This window comes from Nyctibius grandis, chromosome 6 (genome assembly GCF_013368605.1).
Source record: "Nyctibius grandis isolate bNycGra1 chromosome 6, bNycGra1.pri, whole genome shotgun sequence".
Lineage (NCBI taxonomy): Eukaryota > Metazoa > Chordata > Aves > Nyctibiiformes > Nyctibiidae > Nyctibius > Nyctibius grandis.
In genome coordinates this window covers 30184752-30205040 of record NC_090663.1, presented here as the reverse complement: position 1 = coordinate 30205040, position 20289 = coordinate 30184752, and the positions used below count along the sequence as shown (strand labels likewise).

General features: G+C 39.8%; 1 protein-coding gene across 2 annotated transcripts in view; it reads left to right on the top strand.

Moving 5' to 3' along the window:
• Nucleotides 1-2376: 2376 nt before the first annotated feature.
• The window catches only part of GABRA4 (gamma-aminobutyric acid type A receptor subunit alpha4), a 39615-nt gene continuing 21702 nt past the window's right edge, over nt 2377-20289 (top strand). The window contains exons 1-7 of one of the 2 annotated variants that reach the window (XM_068402841.1): nt 2377-2405; nt 2572-2690; nt 10783-10850; nt 13078-13298; nt 13401-13483; nt 15271-15414; nt 16811-16963. In XM_068402841.1, coding sequence (XP_068258942.1) covers nt 2377-2405; nt 2572-2690; nt 10783-10850; nt 13078-13298; nt 13401-13483; nt 15271-15414; nt 16811-16963 — 817 coding nt within the window. Of the gene's footprint in view, nt 2468-2571; nt 2691-10782; nt 10851-13077; nt 13299-13400; nt 13484-15270; nt 15415-16810; nt 16964-20289 lie in introns of both variants that reach the window. The other variant, XM_068402840.1, reaches the window with a different exon arrangement.

Below are 20289 nucleotides of genomic sequence, written 5' to 3'. Positions count from 1 at the left end.
CTTGGGAATCATGCAAAGACCAGCTCAGTTCCTAAAATTGCTAGAAAGGGAATAACTGAGTGAGTTTCTTTGATTTCTACCTGTGGCAGAACTACTGGGCCTGTGGCATCTGTGTTCCTTATGACTCCAGACATGGATTTGAGAGGGGGTTGAGTGATAACATTTCTCAGGACATTCACGTGGGGAGATCATTACTGGTGAATACCACCGTCTTTTCTATTTCAGTTCACACAGGTATCTGTACATATGCCCAAGGTAATAAAACAATCTAAACCCAAGGACGTCCCTGGCTCTGCCAGGGTGTTGTTGGCTTTCTTCCACGGCAGCTGCTAGAAGTGGCCGTGCTGTAGAGCTGCAGTTTGCTCTGTGTCTGTGACTAGCCGTCCCAGTTCTGAACTACCATCTATTGCTCTTGCTTTAATTTTGTGAGTTCGGCTTCTGCCAGCAAAATTTTTCTGAGGTATCCCTAGATCAGATAATCTCACTTAGAAATATTTTCAATGTTCTGCAACAAAGGATTAGTTTTTCTTGCAAGGGACAGGAAAACTAGAAATTCTTTACTGGAGGCCACTCCTAAGTACCCCCTTGGCATAGCCCATGCAGAAGACTGGTCCAGAAAAACAAATTACATCACTTTACAGAAGATCAAAAGTGGCTGATTAACCCAGGCAAACTTATCTGATGTGGTAAAATTAGACTCCTGAAGAGCTGCTGATCCATCCTTCTGTCATTCCTGATCAGACTGCTAATGGAGCTGGGGCAGAGGGCTCTTGCTGGTGTGTTGGTTTTCACCCGTGTGTGGAGTTAAAGAGGCTGCTCCCAGAGCCTCATTACCGGAGCTGACATGACCTTGGCATGACATCCTATTGTCTGCATTGTCCAGGCTTGTAAATACTGCATGGAAGCATGTGTGCTGTCCGTAGGCAGGCTGCCTGCTCTGTGAGGTTTCAGTAGAGCATTCATTGTTCCAGTAAGGCAGTCAGGATCAGGATCCTGTAAGGCAGTCAGGAGATGAGGATCCTGTCAAAATCTCAGGAAACAGACTAGTAATCTGCAGAGGCCTAAATAGGGCTTTTAAAATTGGAAGCAGAACTGACTGCCTGGACAGAGTTTTTTGAAAGATAAACAGCATCAGCAAGCTAAATGGATTTCAAGCACAGCTTTAATTGTTTTTCAAAGGAATCAGCAAAGGGCACCCTAGCTGGAACAAGCTCTGAAGTACAATCAGGAAGATTTGAAGTGTACAGTAGTTTCAAGGATAACCAGGCATTTCAGTGCTGGGAGATACTGTAGCAAGTAATGAATAAAGCCTTTTCATGTCAGCATTGACAGTACTGTAGTCTCGGAGTCAATTACAATACCTGCTCTATGTGCTCCTGCACGATGAACTTCACCATCCTCATTAAAATTGACATGCCACTGATTTCCAAATCTAAACAATTGTCCCTGCAACACACATGATCAGAGGAACAAGTTGTTTATTGTCAATACCTCTTGTGTGGGGGACAACCCCCCCTTCTCTTCCTTTCCACCTCTCTTCCCCTCTCTGCCCAACCATCCCAACAGCCTGTGACAGACTAGCAACACTTCTGAGTGGATTTTACTGTAATTGCTGCAGAATCCCTTGGACCTTGTATAATGGAAATTATTTGGGTCACCAGATCTTGTTTCCTAATTATAGGAATGAAAAGGAAAAAAAGTTATAATGTGAAACCAGTCCCTTATTCTGGCATTTTTGCTTTTAGAAACCTGGGATAACCCACTCCCTCCCATCCATTTTGGGTGTGCTCTGTTTTAACCTTGAAGTCAGAGCTCTTTCTTCTCCTCTCCTCTGCCCCCAGCTCCTCTTACGTGGGAGCAGAGGGACCCTCCTGCTCCCAAACCCCCCTCGCTGGGGAATTAATCCCCCACCTTGGTTTTGTTCCCCCCCTTGGGGAGCAGAAACGATTGGGACAAATGAAGACTTCGCCGCCGCGGTCATCACCGCGACGCCCCCAGCCACCCTTCCCGCACAGGCACCCCCCTCGCCGCACCCCGCCGGCGGGCAGCAGGCAGCTTCCAGGCCTCGGCGACCGGCCGGATTGAACTGCAGCGGCCGCCCTCCGCCACGGGGCGGCCACGAGGGGAGGGGGGGGCGGAGCGCGGGGCCGCGGGCGGGGCGGGGGGAGCGGCGGGGACCGGCGCCTGTTGCCCCGAGAGAGTTAACGGCGCGGGGAAAGTCGCCTTTCCTCGGCCCGTGCCGGGCGCTTGGCAACCGGGGCGCCGCGCATGTAGGGCCGCCGGGGGCTGCCGCCACCGCCGCCCTCCCCGCCGGGCCCCGCGTCCCCCTCCCCGCCCCGGACAAGGCGTTTAACGTGCCCAGGCGTGAAGTATGGCATGCAAAGATGGTTTCTGCCAAGGAGCCAGCCATCGCCATGTCGTCGGGTCTGTCCATCGCCCTCCTGCACTGCCTGTGCCTGGCGACGTGGTGAGTACCCCCGGCGGCGGCGGCGGGGGGCCCGGGGCGGCCGGTGTCGGTGCCCCCGCGGGCTCCCGGCGGCTCCGCTCACCCGTTCCCTCTTTGCCTCGCAGTCTCACCGGGCCGCCAGGGCAGAGCAAAAAAGAGGAGAAGTTGTGGCCGGAGAATTTCACCAGTATCCTGAACAGCCTCCTGGATGGCTATGACAACCGGCTGCGACCGGGATTCGGGGGTACGGTGGCGGTGCGGTGTGTGTGTGGGGTGTGCTGGGCAGGGGCGGGGGGCGCAGCGCTCGCCGCTCGTACCGACCCGTTACTGATAGAAAACGTGTGTGTGCCCCCCTCCCCGCCCCGGGGTCCGAGCTCTCCGGGGAGGGAAGAGCCGGCAGCGCCTGGCCCCGAAAGCTCCGGGGGTGCTGAGCCACCCCGGCCGTGGGGGCCCCGCTGGGGCGGTCCCGGGCTCAGCCCCCGCTCCGCTGCTCTGCCCACACCCTGCGCTGGGGCTGCTGCTGTTGCGCTGGGGAAAAAAAAGCCCTGAAGCTGGTGTGCGTTGGCTTGGTGGGGATGGAGGGACCTGTCTGACATCCCCATTCTTCTGGTTCTTGGCAGGTTTTGACTCCTAAATGCCACGGATCGGGTCCTAATAGAAACAAGTGTACTTTTACCAGCCTAAGAGGTCAGGTCTTTGATGGGTTCTGTTCCATTACTTCGGGAAGAACAGAGCTGAGGTGCTTGAGCACACCAGTTCTTTACCACAGTTGCTCGTTCCAGCTTTGATTTAGAAGTAGTAGACTTAATTGCTGTGTAGGAATTAGAAGTGGAGGAGTCTCGAATTTGCCTTCGCCTGTGCTCTGCTTGTGGGGATTTTGTGCCCCAGGCTGTTAAGATGCAGTTTTGTGCTGCTGACCAAGCAGACAAGCTTGCTGTTCTTTATTGGTTTTGATGTTACTGTGTAGGGACTTGGAACCAAAAATCATTAGGATCCAGATGAAATTAAGGTTAATTTTGTAATCTGGAATGAAGATCCTAAAAATACAAATTTGAAAGTAAAAAAAAAAAAGATTTAAAAAGAAATGCTACAGTCATTCTCATGATTAACAAAGCTATAATGAGTGTTTTCTAGGCTGCTTCCTATACAGGACTGACCGAGATCCTTGCATAGGTTTATGTTGCAAAATACTTTTTTCCTCCTCTGAAAGTACTTTCTTCATACACGTGATCCATCTACACTCACAGGTATGCCAACATGTTCCCCATATGCCACATACGGTGCTCTCATGTGTGATCGTGATTGTTAAAGGACAACACCTGGCATCGTTGATCACTCCTTTATTATTTTAAGTGTATGGAATAAATGAGGCCGCCTATGAGTTAGCTTACACATTAAGTGAGGAGGAAGCTAAATTTATTAGCACCCAGAGGAATCATTGGGAACTGATAGCCTTCTGCAATTTAGTCTTTGCAGAGAGGTTACAGACACTTCTGCATGCGTACAAGAGATGTGCTATGTTTGGCATCATTTTAGGTTGAATGCCAACTAATTAGTCATCTAGCAAAGATGCTTTATGAGCATTATCAGATTTCCAAAATTAAACAACTACTAAATATGTAATATGACATACAGTTTATGTTGATTTTTATTCTGATACAGTTGTCCTTTGCAGGATATTTTGCAAGAGTAGATCTTTTTCCCCAGTAAGTGTTGCAGACTTTCAGCAAAATGCTATCAAGGCAAAAAAGTCCGTTGTATCTCCTTGAACTTTCATAATGGCAATATTGAAGTAAATAAGAGAGATTTTAGCCTGGGAAAAACACGTCTGGGTGAATATTTCACAAAATGGATATTATTGCTTCTTCTTTCCTTACAACATCTAAACCACTCATCTTTGAGTTTTGAACTTCTAAGTAACATGGGGAAAAAAAAGCTTTGTTTTTGAAAATGATGCCTGTCTCCCTAGCTCCTTACAGCAAGTTATCTTCATCTGATTTTACAAGAACAGCCTCTAAAAAAACCAGACCAAAACCAACCAAAGAAAGAAACTTCTGCGATTGGTCGGATTTGACTTTTTGACATAACTCAGAGTAATAATTATGGATTAGTTATTAAAATATACACTATCCAAATCAAGTTTTCCCTATATTTAGAGGTTTTTTTGCTGATAAATCTTTATGATAAATGGGACTTGCATCTTAAAAGTGGGTCACTCACTAGTTTATAGCACAGCAAACAAAATGTCAGAGGGGATGGGAACATTTAGAGATGGAAAGTATAGTGTGTTTTGGTGTCGTTAAAGCCACATCACTTTCTGATGAACAGCAGGATATTTTTGTTTTATTCTTGAAGCTGATTGACCATCTAGTTTTCACATGGCTCAAAATGAAATGAAGATTTTATTTTAAGAACAAAAGGCCGCACAGAGGTCTGACTGGTGCTGATTTGAAACTTCGGATCAATGAAAACACTTCTAATTCTGGCACAAATTATGTTTAAAATCAGACTTGGGGAGGTAGCCAAATTCTGAATTTTGCTGGCATCTTTCTGAGTTGCCACAAATAACAATTCATGAAGATTTTTTTTGCATGCAGAGCGAAGTAGAAAACATTAGATTTTGGAGATTTCCTAAAACTGGATGCAAATTCTCCACGCTATCATTAATTAGCACAATGTTTGGTAGTTACGGACGAGAAGTTAAATTGCCTGAGCATTCCACAAATGTGGAAATGGTCTCTCAGCAGGATTTTGAACCTCAACAGAGTATATGGAAGCTTGTATTGGTATTTCTTGTGTAGAAGCATGGTGTATGTTGAGGGTTAATAGAAGAATGAATGTTCCCCATGTCATTTGATTGACACCTTACATTACAAACTCACTTCATTAAATGGATTTAAAAAACCTAAAAAGTTGCTGTCACTTACTAAGCACTATGAGGTTTGGTAGTGTAATAAACAAAAACAAAAGGGTTTATGAAAAAGGTTATTAAAGACCATTTAAGTGAAAGTTTCCATTAAGTTTGGGGAGGGAGGAAATCTAAAGAAGCAAAGAGATTTCACCTAGAAATTTAATGAAACAGAGCAGAATGGGCAGTTTTGTGTAGGTGAGGATAAAACCCCCAAGTGCTGTCAGGAAGACTTAAAGTGCATAAGAGTTTTGAATTTCAGGGAAGGTATTTAGCGACTAATGAATAAAGTAAAGCTGTATGATGTTTGAAAATGGCGTGTTGAAAATGAAGTCAGTTCCATTCCCTACACTGTATGCTCCATTTTGTCAATATCCTGAATTTCAGAGTGTCATTTGTAATGTGTGTGGGTTTCCCGGTCAAAACCATTCTGTAAGGACAGTGTTTACAGAAGCCACTTGTAGTGTGATTAATGAAAAGCATTATCTGCTGGAAAACTTCAAGAGTGTTACCACAGTGCTATTTTGATTCAGCTGGAGGACTTTGAACCAAAAGCCTTTCTAGTTAGACCCTGACACCATCTGCTAAAAATTTTGTGTATGACACAAAGGAAAACTATAGAAAGTAGCAAAACTTGGATTTTCTCTGAAAATTACCATTCTACTCGTGATTAGTTTCAAAGTGACTATAGAAGTCCAAATGACTTTTTGAAAGGAGCGTTATTTGCTTGAAGTAAAAAGCCTGGGTCTGCTTTGCCATTTTAAACACTTGCATGGTTTCACACTTTACCTGAGCAACTCGTGACATAAGTAAGGACCCAGTTCAAAGCTGTACTGGATTATAACTTCATAAAATGTAACAGTGTCCTTGAAACTGTCATGATATGGTAACTTATCACACTTTGGGAAGTAAGAAGCAATGGGGGGGCTGAAGCTGGTGAGGACAGCGTCACTCTGTGCTGCCATGTATTTGCTAATTTTAATTAATTGTTCTGTTTGGTGTTTTGGAGAACATCTCTTCTCTAGTGTCTTGCTTTTAATTGCCAATTTCATGGCCAAACCAAAGAAGGAAGGTGGCGTGTGACTTGCCTCCTGCCCACGGCTCTTAGGTTGACTGTGAAACCCACTGCTGTTATCTCTGAACAGGCTGACAGTATCACCCACAGTGTGTTACTGTCCCATTGTGGTGTGGTTGCCCATCAGTTGGTGAAGCTGGAGCGCTCTTTCCTCTTGGGTTCTGTTATTTGTTCGAGGTAGTCTGGCATGAGCTGCAGGTCTGTCTATCAGCTAGTGAAGTGGTGATAGCCCTGGGGCTTTCTGTTTAGAAGTTGCCACGTACGCTGGCTCATAAGTAGATGGAACAGGACCATGTTTATTCATTTTCCTTTTTACTTCCTCTTTTCATACTCTTTCTCATGATCTCATACCTGTGAAAATGCAGCTGAGTAGTTGGTGGAATTCAATATGTTTGGTGGTGGACTTTACCAGTAGTGTTAGGTTAATGGCTGGACTCAATGATCTTAAAGGTCCTTTCCAACCAAAATGACTCTATGATTCTATGTTGGCCATCGTCTCCCCTAAGAAGGGTAGGAGAGGGCTTCTCTGTGCCTTCTAGGCTGTATGATGTTCAGCTGATGGACAGTATTTCTGAATAGTTTAATTTCCTGTCAATGCAGGAGGAATTACTTTAGTCAGAAAATAAACACAGAATAAATTTGAAGAACAAAGACAATTTTCTGTTTTTAGAGAACAGAAAAATATCTACATGATTATCTGCTCTTATTAGAACTCACATGTACCTTCAAGGTTCCATTGCTCAGCGTAATAGAAGTAGTAATTTATTTATTTTTTAGATTGCAAATGGACTTAAGTGAGCACTGTAAAGTGAAGCTGATCCTTTTTTTTTTTTCCAGGCAGTTGTCCAGCTTTCCTCAGGTGGTGAGAGTAGATGACTCAAAGGCTTAACAGGATATGGTGTTAGATACCTGTAGTTGATTTGAATTTGGCCGAGGTTAGTAATGCTTGAAGTCATTACCATCTGTCTGTTGTTTAGTGACCTGTATAAAATTAGCTGATATTCTTAGTCCACTTCTTAGTAGACAGGTGTCCACATCATGAAAACTGGCAGCAGTATCAAGCTTGTTGGCTGTCTCAGCAGAGATTATCTGCTGATGAACAGGCAAAGAAACAGTAATCTCCTCATTTTTGGAGGTATATTTTTCCCTTCTCAGGGTTCAGACATGCTGATGGATGAACATACATAGAGGCAAAACTTATGTGTGATGCTGTGTTTGTTGTATTTGTCTTTTGGTAGAGAATGTAACCCCCGTATTTGAATTCTACATTAATATTTTAAAAGTGCCTTATCTAGTTCTGGCTTCCTAACAGAAATCTTACATGTAGCAAGTGTCCTCAGCTGTTCTTTCTGATAGAATGGAACAAGAGAACATGCTTCATATGATGACTTCTTTTTCTTTTTTTTTTCCTTGACTTAAAAGCTATCAACCCTGTTCAGGCAGGAAGAATTTGGAAAGCGAAAGCACCAAATCTCTCACATGTAGTTATACTTTAAAAAAAAAAAATCTGTAGCAACTATTTTTTTTTTTTAAATGTAGCTGTAGGAACTGATGTAATATAATTTCATGTAGTTTATGTATCCTGGGACTGATCTCATAATAGCAGCAGCAACTGCACTTAGCATTTAAATTGTACTGTGTATACTGAAGCCTTTGTACAGACTTGTTTGCTGATATTGCCAATTGGTTACATGACTCTTGATGGCAAAATTTGCAATATACAGAAAACCTGTGCAGGATTTGACTGTTTACATAGAGTGGAGATCTCTGCAGTGACAGTTGCCCATGGAGACGCGGGGATAATGGAGCCCAGAGTCTTTCGCTGGGAGCTGTGCTGCAGTTCAACCCATATGTTGGCATAAAATGCATGGGAGAGCTGTCTTATGTTCCTCTTCACAGGGTTAGGGCCTGGAATCGCTTCTTCAGCCCACGTGTAACATCTCCATCTAACACTGAACTATTCTGGCTTTTTGCAGGGGTTGCTTTTAATCCTGCCTGAGCTTCTTTAAAGTATATTATCTTGCAAGCAGTGATTCAGACTTAACTGTTCCCACTGCAGTGTGTAGGACTCTCCTCCTATTTCATTGACATAAAAATGCACACCAGTATGTTATAAATAGTTCTTCAGCATTCCTGAAGATTTATGGTGGATAGATGCTTTCTGAACATCCATTGAGGGATAAGCCCAAATGGTCATATTTAAAGTTAATTGGCCTTCTTACAACTTGCTGCATTTTATTGCCAGTAATAGAGTGTTAAGGATTTCAATAGAATCTTCTGCTTGCACAGACTGAGTTGATTAAATGGTGCAACACGTTCATTTTGGAGGGCTGCTTAAATCACCAGTAAAAGTAGATTAGGTGACTACAGATCGCCTCCTCGTTGACAGGAATTCCCACAATTAATAATAGCATAAAAAAAAAAAAGCAGCAGCATGACTCACTATTTGTACCCCTGCTATTGTTACCAACTGGAGTTACGTTATCTTCTAGAACAAGAAGAATAAGGGGTAGGTTTTCATGTCACCATAGATACTCCTGGGTTGGCATTAAGTACTGGTATGTGCTAGAAAATCCAAGGTTTGGCCTTAACAGTTGTGAACTGACAATGTAGGTGGAAGACATGGAGCACGACAGGGCTGCAATTGGAGAAAAAGCATTAGGGAGAAAATCAACTTCACTGCCCCTTCCTGCTGTCTGCACTCCTACCAAACGTTTTACTGTTTGGCCGAGGTTTTGGATGCAAAGCCAGGATTTGCACGTCAGTACTAGCTGGATAACTGTTATGATGCTTAAAATGTTTGTAGATCCTCATTCATCTGCCATTTGCTAGTGGCCTAAAATATGATTTTAACATTTATTTCATCACTGTACTGCCATCATATCGGGCAAGCAACCAAAAGTAAACTTTAATTTCAACCGTACTTTGTGGCTTCGTTATTGTCTGAGAATTCCTGCTTTCTTCTTTCTCAGGGGTCCTACTAATAAATAAAGGTTAGAGAGCAGAATAGTTCTAGTTGAACTCTTCAACCTTCTAGTTGAAGAGTGAACTCAGGCATAGTCCTGTGCTATAGAATTTCTAATAGCATTAAATCGTAGGCTTGCTGAGTCGGAGCTTAGCTTTTTGGTCTTAGCTCTCCCCTTCTTTCTGAGAAACTCCAAAAAATAAACTTGCAAAAAATCTCTGAACACTTATTGCCCATGAACCTGTAATCATTTAATAAAACAAAATAAATCAATGCCTGAGGACAAGCAGCTCATGCCTGTGAGAAAAATCTGTCCCTTTGCTCAATTTGATGTGATTATAAAATTACGGTGTTCTGAGAGCTAAAGAAAAGAAGATCTCACCAGATGAAAGCACTTATCCTCTTTAGAAATTTGAGTTGTAGGGGTTTAGAAACTGTGGTTGTGAATTTGTAGATCATACTTTTTTTTTTCCAAACAGATACTGTTTGGCAAGACCACCGGTAGATTTTTTTTTTTTTAATTTACGATGTCAGTTAATTACCTGAATTAAACTGTTAACTAATGCTTTGATCACAGAACCTCATAATAACTGGTAACGATTAGCAGCTTTCTAGCCTTTTACATTGGGAACAGACCTAAATCCCAGAGAAATCAGTTAGTGCATGTGTTCTTTGGCTTAAGGAAACTGTAGAGTGTACTGTAGAGTTAATGCCCATCTGAAATTTCAAGGTGTTTTGTCCTGTATTAAAGGAAATGTTACGTTAAAACGAAACTGCTTTCTCTGATGCAAGACCTGGTGCACTGTTTTGAACTAGTATCACTAGTGATTTCAAGACAGGTTTTGTCATAGCATCTGCACCTAGGTTCAGACCCTCAAAAATTATTAGATATCCAACTTTTATTTTGATTTTTAGTATTAAAGCACTTAAGTGCATCACAGGATATGGATGCAGTTCTTGATCCTGCCGTACTAAATTGCCCAGTGCATGGTATGCTAATATCCAGTTATTACCAGTAGGACCGAATGTTAGTACTAAATGCCTTGGGGAATGTGGATTTCCTGAATGCAGTGCTTGTTGTTGATTAGCACGGTGTTTTCAGTGAGCCTTTTAATTTTTTGGCATCTGTTTTCTTATCTGTTGAGTCAACATTGGTTTTCTGAATGGGGCTTTGCATGGAAATGCTGCTTTTGATTTACTTACATGGTAAAGGTGATTGAGCAGTGCTTGTTATTAGAGACTTATCTGAAATGACCTGTATTTGCATTTTGCTCTTACTTGTCCACAGAACCCTCAAAGCAGTAACTGTTCACATGCTGGGATCATTTATGGGAATTGTTAACCTGCAAAATTCAAATTATCTTGCTCACTTCCTTTTCGTACATTAGGTCCTGTTACTGAAGTCAAAACAGATATATATGTCACCAGTTTTGGACCTGTTTCTGATGTAGAAATGGTATGTATTTCTGGGATTAAAATGCCATTTCCTGGTTCGTAGAAACCATTAACTGCAGTAAGGAGTGGATGCTTCATCTGTGCTGTTCTGTCAATCATGCAAAGTAGACAAGATTAGTAACAGCTTAATTTACAGGTTATAATTAGATACATCAGGCCTGATTCTAGTCACACTTACACTGGTTTTTGGCTGGCTTAAGGAATTAACTTCATAGGATTTAAAACAGACTTTTGTGGTGTAGAAGCAGAATTGGGCCTTGCAGGGAGCATCTAAGTCAGTCTGCTGTGGGGAAAACACGTAATATCTTTGAAATTGCCTTTCCTTTCTGAAACTTGTGTTATTCTCAGGTGAATAATAATGACATTGTTTCACAAGTACTTGTGATGTTTTCATTTCAGATGAATGCCCTTTACTGATCTTTGTACCCCTTTTAGCATCACTTTCAGCAGATGTTTGACTGATAAGGGTTTTCATAAGTGTCTGCAGAAATTGAACGTCAAAGTGACATGCATGAAATAGTCACAGAAGAGAAACATTACATTTGCACATACTGTTATTTTTGCTTGAACGGTATCTGCATTCATTTGAGGTCAAATCCAGCATAACTCTCACCAACTTCTATAATCCAGTGGTATTTCAAGGGGCTAGATTTGTGACAGCAGTCTCGTGTTGAAATGCATCTTACCCTTTCAGTGGTTGTCATGTACAGTATGATGCTGTTCAGTGTGACGAGGGGTACCAGAATCTGGTCCCAAAGAAATCTGGTAATGTGTGCCTCAGATCTAAAATGAGGGCTGCATGGGATCTCTCAGGTTTCATTGAAGCATTTGACATGGTGCCACATGGGAAATTATTAGTTTTATCGGAGAAGGCAGGAGTGAGAACGTGGACTGAAGGTAGGTAAGGAACTGGCAAAAGGAAAGTTTACAGCAGATGTTTCCCCTTTCATCATTAGCGATTAGTTAGGAGGCTATTCAGGGATCCAGGAATTGTTTTTGGAATAATTTTCAGTTAATATATCCATTAGTGACCCAATGTATTCTGAATGTGGCTGCACTCGTAAAACTCACTGAAACAGCAAAGTGTGATATAGTCTCAGTACAGGGGATGATCAGAATGTCTTTTTAGAGCTGGGTGACTTTGGTACCCAGTGTAATGAAAATGGTTGAAATCTCGTATTACAAAAATCTGTCAGCTAATAACAGAAACTGCTACTTATGAGCTACGAAGTCACCAGCAAGAAATGACACTAGGAACAAAACTTTTCATAGATTAACTATAAACCACAGTGGAGGATGCAGCCATAGAAAAGACGACAGATAATTCTAACATGAATTACACTAGTTGATATGCCTCCTTGCCCATGCGAATAGATCCCGCCATACAAGTGGTTTCAATGGTAACATTATGCAGAAAACTTTGAAATAAAGTCAGAAAACATTGTTTGGCTTAACAACAAAATCACAACTGTAAGTTAGAAAGGACTTAAAGCTTTCTGTGTTAACTTTTTCAATGCCACATGATTTTTTTTTTTGTGAAATGCTTTAGCTTCCCGAGATGAGAAATGCATTCCTTCATCCATTCATTCACATATGATTTCTCATGATGTGCCTGTGTCTGCAGTTCTGCAGTTGTTGTTGCGTGTTTTCTTTGGAGTATCTGAATGGCTTTTGGGATACTTACGTAGTTAAATAAAAATGTGTATATATACAGATCTATATATAATTTATTATCCATGTTTTATGGGCATGGCAAAGGAAATATATAGCTTTCCTCAGTTAAAAGCTTACTTTCCATGAGTTGAAATTAAATTTTCTTTCCTGACTTTAAAGTGGAAGTAATTGTTTGTCCTGGTATTCTTAATTTAGCCAGCAGCAGAAAATCCATGGATATCTTTTCTTTAAAAACCTGTTGACACTTATTGTCAGAGATCATTTTGTTTCCAGTTATATGCTTCACTACAAATTCAATTGCCTGCTTCCTGCAAGCTAATTAGATTAATTATTCCTTAATGATTAAATATGTGTAGCAATTTATTGATATGACTAATGTGGGAAATTAAGCTATTAAGAAGTATACAACACACTTTAATTGGTGGAAATATGTTTGTGTAGTGGACTTAGCATTTTCTTTACCACTGATTTCTTTGCTCTTGAGGGATTTCTTTTTTTACAGGAAACACTTATACATGCAAATGTGATCTTTGTTTTTCTGCAATTTAATACAGGAATATACAATGGATGTCTTCTTCCGTCAGACATGGGTAGACAAAAGATTAAAATACGATGGCCCTATTGAAATTTTAAGACTTAACAACTTGATGGTTTCGAAGGTGTGGACTCCTGACACTTTCTTCAGGAATGGGAAAAAGTCTGTTGCACATAATATGACAGCCCCAAACAAACTCTTTAGAATAATGAGAAATGGCACCATCCTGTACACAATGAGGTAACTAATGTGTTTGTTCAGCTTCTTACAATTACTGTATGCAAAAGTTATACTGCGTAGACAAAATGGCAACCAGAGACTATTTAATTTGTTCCATTATAGGCTTACAATAAGTGCAGAGTGTCCCATGAGATTAGTGGATTTTCCCATGGATGGTCATGCTTGTCCTCTCAAATTTGGGAGTTGTAAGTTGCTATTACAAAATTTCTTGTAACTACAGAATTTAAATAGAAGTAGATTTTAAGCAACTTCTAAGCTTTCTGAATATTAGTCTTGATACACAATCCTTATACAGACAAAACTCCTGTTAAGTTCCTTGGAAATTTTATTTAGGGCCTCAAAAATTAAACCCAGACAGAGAATTGAAAAGCAGGCAGTGATTCAGCTGTTACGTTAAACGCCACTGTTCTGGCTACACAGTTGCTTGAAATATGTAGATTTTCTTGGTTCTTAGGGAGGATATTGGATACTGAGTGAAGTGAGAAATTCTCTGGAGAAGACGAAGAGGGTGGGATCCATCTCAACTTACAACAGTCAGGTAAAAGACACCTAGGGAAGCAGGTTATTTGACTTTCTCTACAGTTAGTGGAGGCACATACATTGACATCCTAAGATAGATGTGCAGGTTATGTGCAGAGATTTGATCTTTAGTTGTATATGTCTGTCTCCTGGCCTATAATGGGAGTCTGCATAGCAAGTTTAGACTAGATAAATAATTTTGAGGCTGGTGAGAGGAATCTTAGTGCTGGTGGCTTGCCTTTTGTGCTTTGAAGTCAGACATAAATTTTTGGATGATCTCCAAACTTTGTCTAGAAGGAACATTTTGGGACATACTGCATAACAACCGAGGGAGGTAGTTATGATTCCCTGATTTGAATCCACAGCAGAGATCTCTGAGACCGCCTGGGGATGGTTGGTGCACTCCATTACCTCGTCACTCTTCTAAGCCTCCTCAGTGACTGACTTCTCTGCTTTACACTCCTATGTAGTCAGTGGCTGGACATTAATCTATTTTCCTTGACCCCAGAACTCTGAAGTTAGAAATGGCTGGAAGCTCCTCAAGAATCTCCTTAGCATAAATTTAGCTTATACAGCTGGGTAGCCAACCAAAAGGGTGATATTAAAGACACTGCTCTGATAAGGTTTTTCATCCCTGTTACCGTGAGACTGGGGACCAGGTGCTGCCAGAATTGCCTTTGGTATCTGCTGTACGATAGTGGGGGCTTCAATCGTGGGGACTTCTCCACAGGCATATTTCTAAAGGCAGAATCACCAGCCAGCAGAAATTGCACTTGACACTAATCTGATATTTTCCTCAGTGAAACTTGAAATAAGATGTAGCCATTTCAAATGCAAGATGGATTTAATTTAATTTTAACAGGAGTTTGGGCTGTGTAGGGATTGAATGCTTGTCCTAAGTTATGTCTTTTGTTTTAAATGTAAAATGTTTCTTTGGGTGTGCTTATTTTTGGGCTATTGTGAATTTTTTACTGACCTCTATTTTCTGGCAAATATTTTAAACATAAGTTTAAAATATTACAGTTTTTAGTATTGTATAGTTTGCAGTATAATAATTCTTCTCTGTAAAGAAATGTGCACCCAGCCTCCAAAATGTATCCTCCTTATACATGCTCTTTTTTATATATTAGTATATTTTAATGATAAAATTTTAGATAGAAATTTCTAAAATAATTTATAGATAAACTTTACATGCGCAATAAGGGCTGATCCAGAAAGAACTCGTGTTTAGACTTCTCATTCAAATGTAAATTTGTGTGTGACATTTGACATATGACCTTAGCTGCTATTTACTCTCCTCTGAGGGTGGCTTTTGGGGGTAACTTAATGTGAAGCGTATCTTCTAAGGTTGTTAGCATGAGTCTTGCTATTTGATTTCGGTAGGTTTGGATTGGGCTCTTAGTAAGGTATGAGAAGTAGTTTCCTATTTATGTAAGCTGATGCTGTGTTGTAGATGCTTATCCAAAGAGTGAAATGATTTATACCTGGACAAAAGGACCTGAGAAGTCAGTGGAAGTTCCTGAAGAGTCTTCCAGTTTAGTTCAGTATGACCTGCTTGGGCATACGGTATCCAGTGAAACCATTAAATCTATTACAGGTAGGAATCTTGTCAGTAAAAATCAACTTGAGGTAAAACTAACCCTGTAACATTGCCTGAGGCTTTTTTCTTTCCTTCCTGTAAGCTATTCTACTGAATGTCATAGGGTATATATTAAGGGCTGAGAACATAAATCTGAATTAGATTTCTGTCCTTCAGATTTACATTTGCAGATTGATTACAGTAGATTGCGACAATCAGTCAGAAAGCTGGAATGAGATCATTACTCTGAGGGACAAAATGAGCATTTAATCGCTGCTTAAAATGCAGTTTGAAGAGTCAAGAGGATGCCCGGGTGAGGAAGTAATTTCTCAGCACTGTATCCACATTATGTGCAGAAGTCTTCCTTCGTTTGGAGGTGCAAACAGCTCGGGATAGAAGTACAGCATACAGAATGGGTTATTAAAGCCATAAAAACACTCTAGTCGGATAAGGACAGGCACAAATGCATTAGTCACAATAGATACTTCTGCTGATTTGTGCTGTAAGAAATAAGGCAAATGGCAACTACAGGCATCCGAGATGAGTGAAGTATCACTGATGAGCAGTGTGGTGATAAACAAGCATATTCCCAAAATATTGTCAAAATCTGGAATAATTTTCTAAGCATCAGCAAGTTTGGATGTTGCGAGATGGTCAAAATGACACAGATAAAGCAAATATATTTGATGTATTGCTCTGTGAATATTTTTCTCAAAGATAAAACAGCGTTTTGCAATATGCTAGAAATTTACTTCTCAGCATATTGATTATTGTGAGTTAACAACAGAAGTTCCTTACTATCCCCAAAATGCTCATTTTGTAGTGCTTTATTTAGATAGTTTATTCAGTTTATGGTAAAACTGTAATTTTTTTCCGTTTTATGAATGATAATATTTTACATAAACTTACAGTATTTTTAATTCTTGTCAATGATTTTTGCGTTTGTTTCATTATCGTAGTGGTGCTGATGTATAAACCTAGTAAAAAGCTGAGATGCTTCCATGTAATTTAATGTGCATCATTGTTGTTATTGTTTTATTTGGCAGGTAGGTACTGCAATGTTCTGGATACTATGGTAGGTAGATGACCTGTATCTTGGGAATCTCTTCAACAGATGCCAAAATAATTTTTAAAATCATGCTTATGCTGTAAAAAGTGATGCGGTATTAGCTGTACATTTATGGTATTTTGGTTGCAGCTTCTGAATGATGCTGTAAGGACCTACTACTACCATAATTTCTTGTTGAAAACTTTGTTTCATTCTTGTCTCTAAGGAACTTATCTTTCTGTACATGTTAAGTGGTATGAATAGCATCATCTTAAACAATCCTAGTTGATAGTCTGAAACAGTCATTCTGCAACACAAAAATTTTATGCACAGCCAGAAAAATATTTTCTTTTTTTTTTTTTTTAGGTGAATATATTGTTATGACAGTTTACTTCCACCTTAGACGGAAAATGGGTTATTTTATGATTCAAACCTATATCCCATGCATTATGACCGTGATCCTTTCTCAAGTTTCATTTTGGATAAATAAGGAGTCTGTCCCAGCTAGAACTGTGTTTGGTAATTATTTCTTTTTTACTTTTTCTCATACTTCCTCTTTTAATGGCTTTCACTAGAATAGGCCTTTTTAGTGTATGGGGTATCCTGCCTCTGTGCTAGTGCAGAAACAAGGGAATAGTGTAAATTCAGAGGAATTTTTGCTATCAGTGTATGAAGAATGCATTACGTTAATCCTTGGAATCTAAAGAGAAATTTGGAACATTTAACCAGAAGGGTGACATGGTTGCCCGTGGCGCATGGATGTACATCTGTGGGTATTCTGCCTGCTTTGGGAAGCAAATTGGGAAGACCTGGACCTGAGTAATTCGGTCAAGTCCTTAGTCTACATCCAGAGCAGTTTTATCCTCCAGTGGACAGTAGTGTAAGTACTTGAACTCACACCTTTTAAAATCCTTTTACAATAATTTGATTGGGAGTATGCGAGATGTACAGATGTCTTCTTACAAGATATCTGTGTCATCAGTGGAAGCTTGCTACGGATAAGGCTTAGATCCTGTTACTGTAATTTCATGTTTAGTGCTCTTCTCTCCTTTTTGCCATTGCCATTATGAAAATGAATTCAAAAAGCAAAATGATTGCAAGATATTAAAATTGCCCTCATCAAAATACAGCTTGAATGAGATGCTACAGTGAACTCTGAAAATAAAAAACAAAAAAAGCTTTTATGGAAGACAAAGCGTAAGAAATTAAATGGAAATACGATTCCTAACAAAGAAGTAGGATAAAAACATTTTTAAAAGCAGTCTTTATAGAGCAATGTCTTGACTTTATAATGTACTGTAGTCTCAAGCAGGACTAATCAGGAAGAGAATGTTCTACAAAAAGCCTTTCTATAGATAGATACTGGCAAGAGTAATAGAAATTAATGTTTCTACGTGATGGCCCATTCAAACATGTTAGAGTCAGAACACTGTTTAGTATCACAAATTAGACAAGTTTAATGATTAGTTATAGGAGAAACAACCTGTAAAGCTATTAAGAACCCGACTAGCTCTCAACTCAAGCATTATATTAGGCAAAATAGTGTATCACTTCACATGCCTTTGCAGTGATGTTGAATAATGGTGCTTTTTGAAGGGAGTATTGCCATGAACTGAAAAGGTAGAATCTGTATGTACAGACAAAATGTGATAATTGAAAATGAACAAATGATAGAGCAACAGATGTAATATGTGTCATTATATCCATATAGGAGATTGAAACAAATAATAATAAACTTTGGACATCCACTAAGTTACAGATCAGTCTCTAAAACCCCTTTGAAAACAAGTGGCTTAAAGTATGGCTAAAAATATCTTTTTAGTTTTCTGACAAATGCCAAAAGGGACCCTGTTTTCTGAAGGTTTTCTTAACAGAAGATAGAAATGTTGCAGGCAAGAGAGAGGAATGAAGCCAGAATACCTGCTATGGTACCAGCTTTGTAGAGGAACTGTCAGAAGATGCTAACCAAAAGATCTTCCCATTGGACACTTCATGATTAGGGAAAACTTGGCAAAGGTAACAGAGGAAGGATACACAAGTAACTAAGGTACATCAGGTCATGATTTCTGCAGTCAGAGCTTCAGACACTTGAATCTGGGGAGTTTGGTGTTTCTTAGAGGAAAGAGAGCAGTAATTTTCAAACAGGTTTTTAAAATTAATTTTTATATTAAAATACTCTTAATATGTTTTTATATGGTTATGTGCATTTCTAATCAGAAACTTGGAAATATTTAGCTCTAGATATTACAGTTCATGTGTATATATAATATTTTTTACCAGAACTTAATTCCCTACCCTGTAAATCATTATGGCACATATTCAAGGGCAGTTGCAGTGGCAACTGTGAGTCTCCCAGAAGAATGATTTAATAGGGGGAAAAATGATAAAAGACTATGGCAGTAAACTGTAATACTGTCACAGCCTCCCCTCTCCTCCTCGGTATTTAGGGAACGGTTGGTCATTCAAGCCACTTTGCCCTATTCTTACATCTATTAAACAAATGTCTTTAAAAAGACAATTTAGACAAACTGTTTGCTTGAAGTGGACAAAGGTGGAATCAGGAAGGACAGGGCTAAGCAGAGATGGGTCTCTTCCAGGAAAAAAATAACTTTCCATAATTTTTTTTCTCAGACTTAAACATTTTCAGTGGTGTGTTTTTCAACATCTTCCCACCGAAGAAGGTTTTGTGAGTTTGCATAGGTGTTTTTATCCTGCTACATTTGCTCTGAGATATTCTTTGTGCTTTCATGAACTGGCTATTAGTCTGTTTTCTTTTTTCTTTTTCTTTGATAGGAGAGACTGGTTTCATTGTGTCCTGTTCTCTGTGTGGTAGTGTCTAGGTGAAGCTTTTTCATATTACATTACCCAGACGGTATAGCACCATTTAGGGAGTAGGGGATGTGAGGATCCTGTTGGAAAACATGCCCTTAATTATTTTGTATTCTTCTCAGCTTATGCATTTCATCTTGAATTAAAATGGGTACAGTGTTCTTTTCGTAAGAGTAAAGGCATCTCCATTTGTAGTTGGTCTTCCTTGACGTTATCATGGTAGGGCTTAAGCAGTGTTCACTATGTATTTGGTATTTTGTGTTTGAATGATATGGGATATTTTGGATGGAAAAAGAAAAAAAACCCCATGCCTTGTTTTTATACAGCATGTATTTGTATGTGAAGTATTACCATGAAGTGGTCACATTTTGAGCTCAGTGTTCATGCTTGTACACTTTAATTAAAAAGTTGTTCTTTCAGAAGATTAAATTCTAATTAAAATTTCATTGATTGACTAGTAGCAGAAGGGTTTAAAAGATAAGGTAATGGTTTGCTAATTAACAGAGTTGTTAACATAATCTTAGTTTTCCTTAGCAGCAAAATAATTTGCCATGACTTAATGGCACCTGGATTATGAGTGGGATCAGTGGAACAGATGCAGAGTAATAGGTGGCATTCTGAACCCATTACAGGAAAAATCATGTCTTTGTTGCAGTCGGAGGAGCGCTCTGCTATTTAACAACTTAAATTATGTTCAGATCTTTAGAAAATAACTTGCAAGAAATTCTATTGAATTTGACATGAAAAAAATATGAAATGAATGCTTCCATGTTTTCTTCATGTGAACTGTAGATGATCTGCTGAAGTCATGGCTTCCCATGCCTCCTTTAAAAACTGGATAACTGTTTTGTGTGCGTAGCTGCTCATAGATATGTGATAGTTGCCATGACTTAAATCTAATGCGCTATTCACAAGCAGCAGAGAAAGACTTACGTGATTTAAAATTCTTCGTTTGAACCTGCTTGCCTGTTCTCGCTCTGATTTACTCAGATTCAGCCATACTTTTTCTTTGTTTC